General features: G+C 39.4%; 1 protein-coding gene across 1 annotated transcript in view; it reads right to left on the reverse strand.

Annotated features, from left to right (window-relative positions):
• Positions 1-14,655, reverse strand: part of LOC141401451 (uncharacterized) — a 48,209-nt gene that overhangs the window by 30,891 nt on the left and 2,663 nt on the right. Inside the window, exon 3 of the mRNA XM_073981710.1 lies at positions 9,107-9,418. Within this exon, the coding sequence (XP_073837811.1) occupies positions 9,107-9,418 (312 nt within the window). The remainder of the gene's footprint in view (positions 1-9,106; positions 9,419-14,655) is intronic.

Here is a 14,655-nt window from a genome sequence, read left to right on the forward strand (position 1 = left end):
GTCCATATTCAAACCTGATCTATATCTGGTAGATATATTAGGATGCGTAAAGTATGGACCAAATCGGTCCTTCCCTTGAAGAGTTATCGTGCGCACAATTTTTCCGATCATTTTTGAACTTTTGTGGGGGAGGTACCTGAAAGACTGAACCGATATGGCTTATTTTCGAACTTAAACTAAGTTTGGACAAAATATTATGAAAGCCAAATTTTGAATCGAATCGGCAGATTCGTTCGAGAGTTATCTTGCGCTCCAACCAACTCACACGCTGTCATAGGGGTTTTTTGCATCTTTCAGGCTATTTTCTCAGGAAGTATGGATTGCCCATGATGAAGCTTGTACCTTCATATGGGGGGCAATGAATACAAGTTGTTGCAACAAAAATCAAACCGATTCGAGAGCTGGTCCTTATCCGAACTTATCCGAAAATTTGTGTGGGAGGTACCCGAAGGAGTGGACCGATTGAGTCCACATTGGAACCTCATCTAAGTCAAGTAGAAATTTCACGATGTGCAAAGTATGGACCAAATCGGTTACTCCCTTCAAGAGTTATCGTGCGCACAAATTTTCCGAACATTTTCGAACTTTTGTGGGGGAGGTACCTGAAGGAGTAGACCCATATGGCCCATCTTCGAACTTAAACTAAGTTTGGACAAAATATTACCATAGCCAAATTTTGGACCAAATCGGTTCATTCGTTCGAGAGTTATCGTGCGCACCAGACAGACGGACGGACATTGCTAAATCCAAATTGTCTGAAACACATTTCGTCCAAACATACTTGGGGTCTAAAACCATTATTTCGATGAGGCACATTTGGCCGTATGAAAGTGTATATACCCTCGTTAGCATAAATGCTGAGGGTATAAAAATGGTATTAATTATGTTGTTCTTTTTTCTTCATTTTTCTAAATACAATCGTTGAGTAAAGACGGTAAGTGAGTGAATAAATCAATGTTTTGTCTTTTCTTAAAGAAATGGTTCTTTTTAGTAAATTAAATGCCCAATACATTTTATAATTGAATCAAAATTAGTATTGTTAATTACATCAATACATTTTTCATATACATACATAAATACATACATACAAATGTATATTTGAATTATGGATTTACCTATTTATTACACTATATAATCATTTGATTCCAGATGCCGATTTCCCGCTGATGATTTCAAATTTGAGGAAAATGTGTCTTATTTCACAACTAAGGAGAAGCGTTTAACGATGTTTCGATATATTTTTTTCTTTTAAAATGTGACTTTTGTTAAATTATTTCACTCAGGTTTTCTTTATTAAAGTCTGTTATGTATTTCTTTGGAAATTTGTATGTACCTATGTGTCTGTTGTTGCTTTTGCTTTTTTTATATGCCCTTCCAATAATACACCACTATTTATAAATGTGTGTATATGTTTGAGATAGCCAGTGAGTGCATACTGAGAGCAAGTGAGCATACATTTCAATGTGTTTCACATTGACATTTACGCTCCCTTGCTCTCAGAAAGCGCCCACTGGTGCAAGTGTTTCTTTTTTGTGTTTTTTGGGTGTGAATTTGTTTGCACCAAAACATATAACTTGATTGCAACCAAACATATATTTGTTTGCAGGACTCAAACATATGTTAGGTTTAGGACTGATTGCAAACAAATATATGTTTGCTGCAAAATATGTTTGGGACATATGTTAGAGAGGCCATTTTTTCTGTGTGTACATTTGGGAGGGAAAATATTTTTGGTCCCACGATTTGCAATTTCAGCCTTCACGAGGTAACATCCGACAACGGATTAATGCTGAAGTGCAGCGGAAATAAATGGTAGTGAGCAGCGCCAGGTTCCAACACCTCTACGTACACAAGGCTAGGTGGATGTTCCAAGATGAAAAAAACAAGAAACCAGATCAGTCATATTGTGGGAGACGGAAGGCACTCATTCAGTGTCCGATCGATTCAGACCTAAAACGATCAGGAGTATCGAAAGGTTACTAAAAAGAATAACGCGGTAAACATGACAACCCTGAAGTCATATATATATATATATATACTTTTAAGATCTATGTGCTGAATTTGTGCTGCGGATCCGATGGCTTAAAACTGTTTAAAGCAGTTTGTCGCTAGCAACTCTCTATCCACGCTAGGGCACAGGTCGAGAAAAAGCTATTTCAGTTGTTTAGTCTTGCGCTTGCCGACACAGGCTACTGAAAAGAAGTGGGAACAATACGTAGGAAAATACTCTAAAAAAACCAAAACTCCTAAGTTGGAGCCTGGCAAGTGTTCTGATGATGATCATTAAGTCAAAGTGGAATCTATGTTGTCCCAACTTGTTATGGAACATGTTATCTCGCATGATATTTTTTCCTGTGCCCCAATTTGACTCTATCGAGGTGCAACTTGTTCAAGTGTACGGACGATATTTTAAAGGAATTCATGAAAAAAAACATTGCTATGATTGGCAATGTTATAGGCGTTAGTCCTCGCCAGATGGATGGACCTCTCGCCAGAGTTTGGTTGCAAAAAAAAAGATTACAAAGGCGCATAATTGTTGAAATACTTGGCAAAAATGAACAATAAATGGTCGTCTAAATCACCACTGCTCCTTCGAACAACAATAGTATTAGCATATTTCTGTCAGAAAACAGAGACCGTGGCCACTCGAAACATAACATGGAGTGGGGAACAAACATCTCTTTTGTATAAGGGAAGCCAATAGACATTGCCGAGCAGCTTGACAATATGGAGCATGCAATAACCCTACGTCTATGAAAACGGATCAACACGATCCACGAAGTTGGCTCTAACTGGAGTTAAATTTACAATTATGGACATTTTGCCTAAAAGGTTCCCGAATAAATCGGTAACAATGACCCTACGTCTATGAAAACAGATCAACGCGATCCACGAAGTTGTACTGACAATTATGGAAATTTTGCGAAAAGGTTCTCGAATAAATCGACTGACATATTCCATCTGGGAACTAGATTTAATTTTGAAAGTCATTCCTTTCGTGCCTACCTGCCATGTTAATTGGTCACGGTAGGATTTTATAAATGTTTTGTGTTATAAAGCGTGGTCTTGCTCACAAAACAATTGTCGTAGTAATTTATGAGGGAGGTCCCGGAAGGTGTTGTTCTATATAAAGCATCTTCGAACTTGATGTTTGTTCGGAAAAAGATTACGATCTCCAAAGTTTACCCAAAATCGGATACTCATTCTTATGTTATCGTACTCATCAGTCATTTCAGTGAGTGTGGGCGAGGTTTTAGAGCTTTTGGGGCATTATCTCAGAAAGTATGGACTTGACTCCGAAAAAATTGTAACACCGTTAAAGCGCCCCAGAGGACAAAAAGTTGCAAAAAATCAAAACGATCCAAGATTAGTTGTAGAAATTACCGACCTACAGATTCAGTGGCAGCTTCGTCTCCACAGTACTATAGGGAACAATGGGGCTTGGGGGGGTTGACTTTTCATACTCATATACCTCGCGTGTAAGAAGTCAAGTATATCAATGCCAAACACAAATGTTATCAACGGTGGGACCTGACGTCATGGTCGTACACTCATCCGCGTACGTAATTATCTCAATGAGGTTAAACAGTTCCGAAGATACCATTCCTGTTTCTCTCTACCGGGTTTGGACTCCTTGCTAAATGGCGACCCAACGCACAGTGCGAAATATGAGCACTTTAGTGGAACTTTACTAATATCTTTTAATGTAAAGCACGTAGGTTACCAAAATTTTGCACAAACGTTTCTTATATTAGTGGACAATCGATTTTGATGCAAATTGGTATATTGAGTTTTCAGCGGATAGAAAACTTATGTACAAAATATATTCAATATAGGCTCGCGTTTTGGAATAGCCCCCACATGTCGGGTTCCCTCATATTGGGTATTTTAAAGGATATAGACAAAAATTGCAGCCGATTTTGATGCAAATGTAAATTTTAAGATGTTAGCGAATAAAAAACCTCCTCACACAAAACATAGGTCCACTTCTGGGTGAAGCCCCACACGGTAGGGTACCCATCTATTAAGGAGTAAAATGTCAATATTTTTTGTTTTCATTTGTATCTATAATGTTTATTGGTCCATTCAGCAGGTCTGTACCATTATTTTTTTTAATAATGTCTTTCAGATCAAGTTCAGGTCAGCATCTATAAATGTTGCACTATATGTAAATCACCAACATTTAGAGGTCAAAACTATGAAAAATTGCGAGAGGTTTCTTAATTTTACAGAAATTGTCATTGTTAGAATTAGTGAGTCCATTTCTTCAAAACACAGTCAACAATGGCGTTCATTGTCGCGATTACCTTCCACTTTTGGATAATGCAACTGAATGAAATTCCCGAAGCCTTTTTAGAAAATCTTGAATATCTCCAAAGACCGCGCGATACCGCAGTAGTTTTATAGCTTTGCGAACAGAGGAGAATCCAATCTTTCAGATTATATATATCTTAACACTTGAATGTACGGAACTCACGTTTGAAATGTCCACGGAAAATAAAAAATTATAATTTTGAAAACCTCAAAAAATCACTTCTTTCCGACTAAAATTGCACGAAACAATAAGGGTTTTTTGCATTTTTTTTAGTGTCAAATATCATATTTGTTTTGTAAAATATTAAGAACAAGTAAGAAAAGCGTTAAGTTCGGTCGGGCCGAACTTTTTATACCCTCCACCACAAATTTCAGCCATTTCGGTGGATTGATGTGGCCACAACCTTCAAAATACCGAAATTCGGAAGGTACCGTTCTATGGGGGCTATATGATGGCGTGGACCTATACCTACAAATTTCTGGGGGAAAGTTTTATACGCCTAAAGAAGACTAAATACCAAATTTCAGCCATATCGGCGTGATAATGAGGGTAAAACGTTCAAAATATCGAAAATCGGGAGATATTGTATTATGGGGGCTATATCAACACGTGGACCTATATAAACATTTTATGGTAGAAATGTTTCTTAGCCTCTGGAAACACAAAATACAAAGTTACAACCGATTCTTTGGTCAAATGGGTCTAATACATTCAAAATCTATTAAAATGACGCGTACTTTATAAGGGGTCTTATGTGGGGACTATACCAAAACGTGGACCTATATAACCCAACTTTGGTAGGAATGTTTTCTGGCCTCTGAAGACACAAAATACCAAATTACAACCAATTCTGTGGTCAAATGGGTCTAATACATTCAAAATATATTAAAATGACGCGTACTTTATATGGGGCCTTATATGGGGGCTATACCAAAACGTGGACCTATATAACCCAACTTTGGTAGGAATATTTTTTGGCCTCTGGAGACACAAAGTACCAAATTACAACCAATTCGGTAGTAAAATGGGCCAAATATCTTAAAAATTCCTTAAAACGACGACGCGTCACGCGTCATTTTGTATGGGGGCTATACGAAAGCGTGGACCTACATAGCCCGCTTTCAATACCAAAAGTCCTACGTAAATATAACATATTTTCCCAAAATTTCATCAACCTACGTCAATCCGTTCGGACGCTAGAGTGATTTCCACAGACGGACAGACGGACAGACGGACGGACATGGCTATATCGATGTAGAATTGCACGCTGATCAAGAATATATATACTTTGTGGGGTCTACAATGATTATTTCGAGTAGTTACAAACGTAGTGACAAACTTAATATACCCCCATCCTATGGTGGAGGGTATAAAAATAAATCATGGCATGCTGACTTACCATTTGTCCGCGACACTCCATTTTTTTAATGAATCAAAAATACATTTCTTACAAAAAAAATTCTTAAACAAAAGTGCAACTTTAAGTGCATTTTTAAGTCGTTTCGTGGAGTAAATCGGCAAACTGAGTATGGACCATTTGCAGTGGAGTACTTAGCTAACGGATTCAATAAAAATTTAATTAATTTCGTGTACTTTGAAAATCCCTTAAAGTTCCACTAAACTTCCCAAATTTCGCACTGTGCAACGTTTCTAACAAGGCCGGAAGGTAATACTTTCTACATCCTCGAACAGGTTAACATGGTTGACCGTACCAAAACCTTCAGTAACCCTTCCCCTACCTTGTTTTGTGATAAGGCCTGTTCTGGCTTGAGACCTCGGCTAATATGTTGAAATGCGGTGCAGTGCTATTGTAGTGTTTATTCTCAACAACTAGATAACACGCTCTGATGCAGTGGAGGAATAAGGCCTCAAGAATATTAGCTACTGGATATTAAAGTGAAATCGGCCTGAGTGATTTACATTTGCTGGAATCCTTGCTTGGCTTCAGTAGCGGGAACAAGGATGCTGTACATAAGCAGCATGGCATTCTTGCACACGACCAAACCGAATTCCAACTTGGTTGTCTTTTGCGTTTAGTCTTTTACCAGAAATGATCGAGGTCTTTGAATGGCGAACTATAAGCTGAAGACTTTGCTCAGATATTCTACTTCTTGTTCATCCAGCTGCTTGAGCATCACCATTGAAATTCAGTCAGGTCCCAGCTCTTTGGATGATTTTACGCCACGGATAACATCTGCAACCCCACCCATTGTAAACAGTGGTGGTTCTTCCCCTCTTTGAGTTGCCGACAAATATCGGTAAAATAAAAATGCTTATAAATTCGGCAATTAACGATATTTTTCGGTAAGTTAGCGACGAAAAGAAAGTAGTCGTACAGTTCTACCGATAGCAACAGTGTTGTCAACTTTTATTTGAACTTTTCATTCATAATTTTTCGTTTTAATTTTACCGACATTTGTCGGTAACTCAAAAAATGAGTTAGAGAATCGCACTACAGATCTGTCTCGAAACCATGCCGTTAAACATGACCGAAGTCCGATCCCTACGCTGCCTACGCTCCTTGGCTGGAAGTGATGGCAAACGACACAAATCAAATTCTTCTCGCCCGATCACTATTGGGGTGTGTAATGTATTGCCCGCTAAAATAACCCGCACAACTCCTCGGATCAATCTCAGAACTATGCCATTAAATATGACAGAAATCCGATCATCCTCTTTCCCAGGGTTTGATAATGCTGTCTTAACCGTCGTTGCAGAAGTGCGTATGCTCCAGCCGCTCTTTTACTTCCAATGGCAACTTTCCGACTTTGGGGTAAGGCAAAGTTCAATCGCTAATTTGCATCAGCTGGGAAATTAGGCTCCGTTTCAGGTATTCGACCAGCAGGTTTATCTGAGCGGCTGCAAAATTCTTGATTAAGTCTTTTCATATCAAATAATGCAGAACGATCGAACCAAATTCGAAATTCGTTACCCTTTGTCGATTAGTCTCCTGAAATAACCGAGGCCTTAGGACTTGAGGACTTGGTTCAGAGCATCATCTTATCATTACCACTGAAATGCCGTCAGTCCAATGCAACATCGCCCATCGTAAGCCGTGGTGGTTCTTCCTCAGCTAGAAGTAATGGTAAACGACAAAAAACACTTCTTCCCGCCTGGTCGCTATCAGGGTGTTCAATTAATTGTCGGCTCAAATAATCCCCACAACTCCTCGGATCTACCTCGGAACCACTTTTTTTCCAGGGTTAGATAACGCCACAACAATTGTTGAGGCGCTTCTGATGCCTCGTTTTAATGACACGTTTTGACTTTGGGGTACGCAAAGTTAATTTGCTAATATATATCTGCTAGGAAATGATGCCCTCTTTCAGGTATTCAACCAGCAGGAATATGCCGAGAGACTGCATCCGTGATGATGTCTCGCAAATTTATTTCTGTTACCAGAAAATCATAGGGATTGGACAGTTCTCTGAAGCATTGTATGGTGAATTATCTGAATCATTGTAAGGGGTCCAGTAGGGGGTTCAGTGGGTATGAAGTTAGGGGGTCTGTTGATGAAGATGAGGATAGAAAGATGGTCTAACAGAAGTAAAATCGTTTGTGACGATGTCAAGCGAACTTTGTTAAACTTCTCTAATTCTGGTGGGAGTGTCCTCGTTCACGGTGCAAAATGTGGAGCTCTATATGTGCTCAGACAACAATATGCCTCTCTGTGCATTTCCTAGGGCGGCATGCTATAGCTGATCGCCTTCCAACAGTGACCTGATGTCAGGCGAATAACGCGGGACATAGTGGTTAATCGGTGGTTCCATACATGACCAATACTCCCACAAATTCTAAATATGTGTCACTAGGGTCAAAGACCCGACTTCGCGGGATTGGTCCATTGTTATTTCTTAGACCGGGGTCGTTCACCCCTCTTCATTAAGACAATAATGTCCGCAAATGTCAAATGTACATCTGTTTTATTTAACAAGACCACATTTCAAGATTGTGGAGTCGTGGACATTAGCGTGGACTTTTTCTTTGTGCTCTTCAAGTAAGACTTTTTTCTGAGGGTGATTCACAAAGCCAACGCCCCAAACAACGATTTTTATTAGCATGGTTCAGGGTGATATTTCATAAAAACACATGAAAATTTCTCCATGATTCTCATCTTATATCCACTGCGCAGGGTTACAAAAACACCAACTTCACTTTTGTTGGAATTTGAGGCACAAGAAACAATTCAATTACCGTAGGTGGATCAACTCTATCATATTATGAAATTTTGGTTTTACCCTGGGAGACATCAAAATTGTTTCGAAACACTTTTGGTGTTCGTCGAAAAACTTTTTACTTTATAAAGATTGCGCAGTTCTTATTGTAAGTTTTAAATGTCAGTCAATAACCCATTTGGCTAGATGTTGTTGTTTTTTATTCCTAAATGTCATGAAAAACTATTAGAATTCAAGAACACAAAAAACGCGCAGATATACAAATGTTATTTCCTCAGTTTTCAAATGATTCATCAAACCCAACACTCCATTAGTTTGAAAACATCAATCAACTGCAACGAGTACTAATTTGTACTGAGGAGACTTATAATAAAACGAAGCCAACATTTTTTAAATTTGAAATTTTCCAAAAAAAAAAAAGTCGGATAACCTACTTTTTTCATCCTTCATAACTACTTTTTATTTTAGTGGAGATCGACTTTTTCTTTGTTCTTCATTTCTTTCAAATTTATTGTGACCCCTCTTATTATTATTGGTCTGTTTTTTTTCTTTTAGAAGTTAAAAACACACACGCAGTTTTTTTCTTCTTTTTGTGTTGCTCTTTTTTTGTACTTACCGTTGCTGTAATTACAAACTCAATTTGTTGCGGCAGTTCCAAATAGATACGCTCCAATGTCACATTGGCAAAATAGGTCTTCTTATCTGGGGTTGTAACATTTTTCGTGCCCACCGTGATGTGATGTCGCGACGATGTAAGCGATGTAAAATTAATTTGATTGTGTGTTAGATCATCATCTTTGGCAGAGATTTCTAAAAATGTTGTCAAATCGAAACCCGCAAATATGGGTGTGGGCATATACAGTTCATATTTTGATTTAGAGAATATTGGACTGTAATAGTTGCCCTCTTTAAGAGGTTGAAAGAAGACCTGAAAAGATAAGGAAATGGAAATTTATGAAATCATTTTAATGATAATTTTTCTGTAATATTTATTATATTAAATTAAAGAACTCAGTTCGGCAGACAAATGAAATGGGTGACGTAGGGGATTAAAGATAACAACAAAGATAACGACCCTGACCGGCTATAGCATGAGAAAGCCCTGAACTTATCTTGGTGCCTCTTTCATCTCAAGTGAACACTGACCTCCCCTGGGGAGCTGCCTTTAACTAACACTTGTTGTTGGACTATGAACTAGTAACCCACCCCTACAAAAAAAAAACATTTTACTAAAAACAAAGAAAACAAGTAAAAAAGTATCAATCGACTTTACCGACAGAGGTATTCCCTCAAAATGTGTGATTTAAAACACCTTTTTTTCCAAAAACGTATGTATTTAGAGGGTCTTCAGGACGTATGAAATTGCTGACAAAGAATTATTTTGGGAGTCATTACTCTCGATAGGACCATTACGTATATCAGGAAACATGGATTTGACCACGAGAAACACCATATCGCTGTAAACAGGGCCACTAGGAGTACCTTAGGTAAAATTTTCCAAAGGATTCTCGCACAGACTCTTAACGGCACTTAAACAAAAATGTTTATCATTTGTGTGGGTGATACCCCAAGGAATGGACCGTAAAGGCCTACTTTTGAACATAAACTAAGTTTGGACAAAAAATTTCGATATCCAAAGTTTGGAACAAATCGGTTGCTCCGTTTATGAGATATTGCGCATATCATTTTAGCGAAGGAGGATGGAGGTGGGCAAATTGCGAGAGACTCATGTATTTTTTACACTTTTGTGTATGAGGCCGAGCATTTCTTCCCAACAGTGGCACCACCTTCGAATTTCATCTAATATTCGAAGACATATTACGATATGCCTGCTGTGGACCAACGCAGTATTCGGTTCGGGAGTTGTCGTGCGCACCAGCCACTGCACATGCTGGCCTTAGGGGGTTTTTACAGTTTTCGGGTCATTTCCTCAAGAAGTATGGGCTTGCAACTGAAAAAACTTGTACCATCGTACTTGTACCATTGAGTGCAACCCGTTGCAAGAAAAATCAAAACAATTTGAGATGAGGTCCTAACCTGCAATTTTCCGAAATTTGGTTGACATATGACATATATAGTCCATATTCTAACCTGATCTATGTCTCGTAGAAATATTACTATACCCAAAGTATGGACCAAATCGGTTACTGCTTTGGAGAGTTGTTGTGAGCACCATTTTACCGAAAAGTTTTGAACTTTTGTGGGGGAAGTACCAAAAGATTGGACCGATAAGGCCCATTTTAGAACTTGATTTAACTTTGGGCAAAATATTACGATGGCCAAATTTTGGATCGAATCGGTTTATGAGTTCGATGGTTACCGCGCGCTCTATCCACAACACATGGTGCCATAGCGGGTTTTTACAGCTAGTTTTCAGGTCATTTTCTCAGGAAGTATGGACTTGCCCCTGAAAAAAGTGCACCGTCGTAATGGGGGCAGCAAATCAAAAGGATTCTAGAGGAGACCTTAAAATGCTGGACCAAATCGGTTTATTCGCTCGAGAGTTATCGTGCGCTCCAGCCAGCCAGGCAGACGGACAGACATTGCTAAATCGACTCCAAATTGTCTGAGGGTCTAAAACCATTATTTCGATGAGGCACATTTTGCCCGTATGAAAGTGTATACTGAGGGTATAAAGAAAAAACCCTCTAAAGTTGACGAAACCCGCAAACGTTTTAAGGACCATGTTCTGCAAATCTGCACAAGGAAATATGCAAGGCAGACACTACTGTCATACAGGAAATACGATGGACTCGACATAAAATGTTTTGGATGCGAATTAGTAGTTGGTCGGAGTTTAAAACATCTGGTATCCAACTTCGCTCCGATGAATGAAAGACTTGCTACAATTCGGGTAAAATCAACATTTTTTAAAATTAGATTTATTTGCGCGTATGCTCCCACTGAATATAAGGACGACCAGACCAAAGATATATTTTAGCAGCACTTAGAAGAAAAATATGACCTGCCCGTGGCATTATTCTTGGCGGCTTTAATGCCAAATTCGGAAAGGAGAATATCTTTTGCCCATCAGTCTGGAAATTCAGTCTCCACATTGAAACGTCTGTCAATGGAATGAGGCTGATAGACTTCATAACGGCAAAAGCATCGTAGTTAGTAGTAGCAGATTTAAGCACCTTTATATACATAAGGGCACCTGGTTGTCTCCAGACCAAAAAACAAGACATCAAATTGATCGCGTTGTGATAGATAGAAGACATACATCGAGCGTGTTGAATGTACGTTTGAAGGAGTAAACATCGACTCGGATCACCATATTATTGCAACAAAAGCACGCATCCGATTAAACGTAGCAAATAAAGTACGAACAGACGGACAGCACGGAAGTGGGACATCGGTAAGCTGCAATCACAACAGATATCCACAGCATATTCCACTCAACTGGTCCAATTGTTTAATCAAAGCACTCCTCGTCCCCATAACATATCAGCACAGTGGCAAATATTGCCCAGTCCATGCAAACAACCGCAAAATCAGTACTTGGATACCAGAGACCATCACCAAGGAATCCATGGTATGACCAGGAGTGTCGTGCAGCTACCAAAGAAAAAAATGCGGCATATAGGCTACTCTATAATCAGTAGCAACGCGTAGCGCACAAGAGAGGTATCGGGAGAAAAGTGGAGATGAGAAACGTGTCTTTCTCAGGAAAATGAGAGAGATGGAAAAGCGGCAGTGTGAAAAAATCGAGATGTACAGGAGCCAGAATGAAGTCCGAAAATTCTACCAAAGAGTTAGACATCAAACTGATGGCTTTGGTACAGATACATCCTCCTGTAGAGACCAGCAAGGTCATTTGGTAACTGATACAGATAGTGTGCTCAGGTATCCAAAATTAGCGAAATCGACAAAGAAACCACAGATCCAATCCCAGATGATGGTATTGAATGTATACCACCCGGCCAAGATAAGGTAAAGACAGCAATAAACCGGCTGAAGAATAATAAGGCAGCAGGAGCTGATGGCCTACCAGCCGAGCTGTTCAAAACCGAAGGCGACACGCTGATATGGTGTATACATCAGCTAGTTAGTACCATCTGGCAGAAAGAACGCGTATCCGAGGATTGGAACCTGAGCATCCTGTGTCCCGTTCACAAGAAACGAGATAAGACTGTATGCTTCAACTATAGGGGCATAAGTCTTCTCTCTATTTCCTACAAGATAGTGTCCAGGATATTGTGCGAACGACTAAAGCCTAGGGTCAACCAAATAATTGGACCGTACCAATGCGGCTTTAAACCGCACAAGTCCACCATTATCCAGATATTTATCCTGCGGCAAATCCTGGAGAAGACCCAAGATATGCAGATCGACACCTACCACCTTTTTGTCGATTATAAAGCAGCTTCGACACCCCCTTTAGTTCAAAGGTATTCCAAGCCATGTCTGAGTTTGGTATGCCTGCAAAGCTCCTTCGGCTTTGTAAGATGACTTCGACTTATACCCGGTCCTCAGTTAGAATAGGAAAGAACCTCTCACAACAGATTAGTACCAAAAGAGGTTTCAGACAAAGAGACAGCCCCTCGTGTGACCTGTTTAACATTCTGCTGGAACAGGTTATACGAGATGTACACGTTAAAAGAAATGGCACAATATACACCAATTAGCACATGCATTGACATCATGGTCCGATCAGTAAAAGAAGTAACTGATACCTTTAAGAGGGTCGAAGGAGAATATGCTAATGTGGGCTGGCAGTAGTAAACGGCGACAAGATCAAGTTAATGGTATCGATACGCAATGCGTCCATAGAATTCGGATGGTGGACATTGCTACCTATATTTTTTAGGTAGTTAAGGTTCGAAAGATCTACACGAACCACGACCTGTATCTGCTATACAGCAACATCAGCTCAGTTAAACGTATAGGATACAACGTTTACGTTGGCTAGGTCATGTCATCAGAATGCGCGATAATGAACCCGCTAAAAAGGTGTACAAATACGGCCCGCATGGCGGTACACGCAGAAGTGAAAAGCCAAGACTTCGATTGAGTAAACATGTGGAATACGAGATAGAAATAAGCAAGTGAGCAAAGGCTATAGTCGGGACGGGGCCGACCATGTGATACCCTATACCACTACCCCTGTGCATAAGCTTTTCACTGGTAAACATTTCTTTTAGGGAATATAAACCGACTACCACCAAAAATAATATGCCTCTTTGTCTCTGGGGCCCCCATAAGCAACCAAAATTTCGTGACCATCCAATCAAAATTACGACCTGTAGCTTAATTCAAATAAGGGAAGAATTGGATGCATTACCGACTATTGTGGTATATCCCTTGTTTGACCACCTTCGCCAACCTGCTTTACACTAATGTAAAGGTAATATTTTATTTTTCCATTGACAGGCTTTGCCGTTGGAATACCCCTACTAGAAGCCAATACATCCACAAAGAATAAAACTTTGAATTTGTCTCCAAATGAGTTTTCCCCATTCCGACCCCTAAATATTATCCGACTATCACCAAAATCAATAGGCTTCTTCCTAAGTGGGACCCGCATCAACTCCCAAAAAATTCGTGACGATCCGATCAAAATTGCGACCTGTGGCGTGATTACAAAAAAATCGGAAAATGGGATGCAGTACCGACTATTGCGATATCTCTGTTGTTTGAGCAGCTACGACAACCTCCTTTACATCGTTGTAAAGGTGATATTTTCTACTTTCCTTGCCAGATTTTGCTTTAGATATACCTCTTAAAGAAACAGAGATATTGGCTTTGAAATAAAACGTTGACCTTTCTCGAAATAAGTGTTTGCCCATTCCGACCCGTGAATATTATCCGACCATCATCAAAATCAATAGACTTCTTTCTTTTTGGGACCCCCATTAACCCCCAAAAATTCGTAACCATCCGATCAAAATTGCGACCTGTAGCGTGACTACAAAAAAATCGGAAAATGGGATGCATTATCGACTATTGCCATAACATTGCTATTTGACCACCTACGACAACCTACTACATCGTTGTAAAGGTGATATTTTCTACTTTCCTTTTCAGGTTTTGCTTTTGATATACCTCTTAAAGAAACAGAGATATTGGCTTTGAAATAAAATGTTGACTTTTCTCCAAATAAGTGTTTGCCCATTCCGACCCCTAAATATTATCTGACCGTCACCAAAATCAATATGCTTCTTC

This window comes from Musca autumnalis, unplaced genomic scaffold (assembly GCF_047663935.1).
Source record: "Musca autumnalis isolate F117 unplaced genomic scaffold, ASM4766393v1 scaffold_4, whole genome shotgun sequence".
Taxonomy (NCBI): domain Eukaryota; kingdom Metazoa; phylum Arthropoda; class Insecta; order Diptera; family Muscidae; genus Musca; species Musca autumnalis.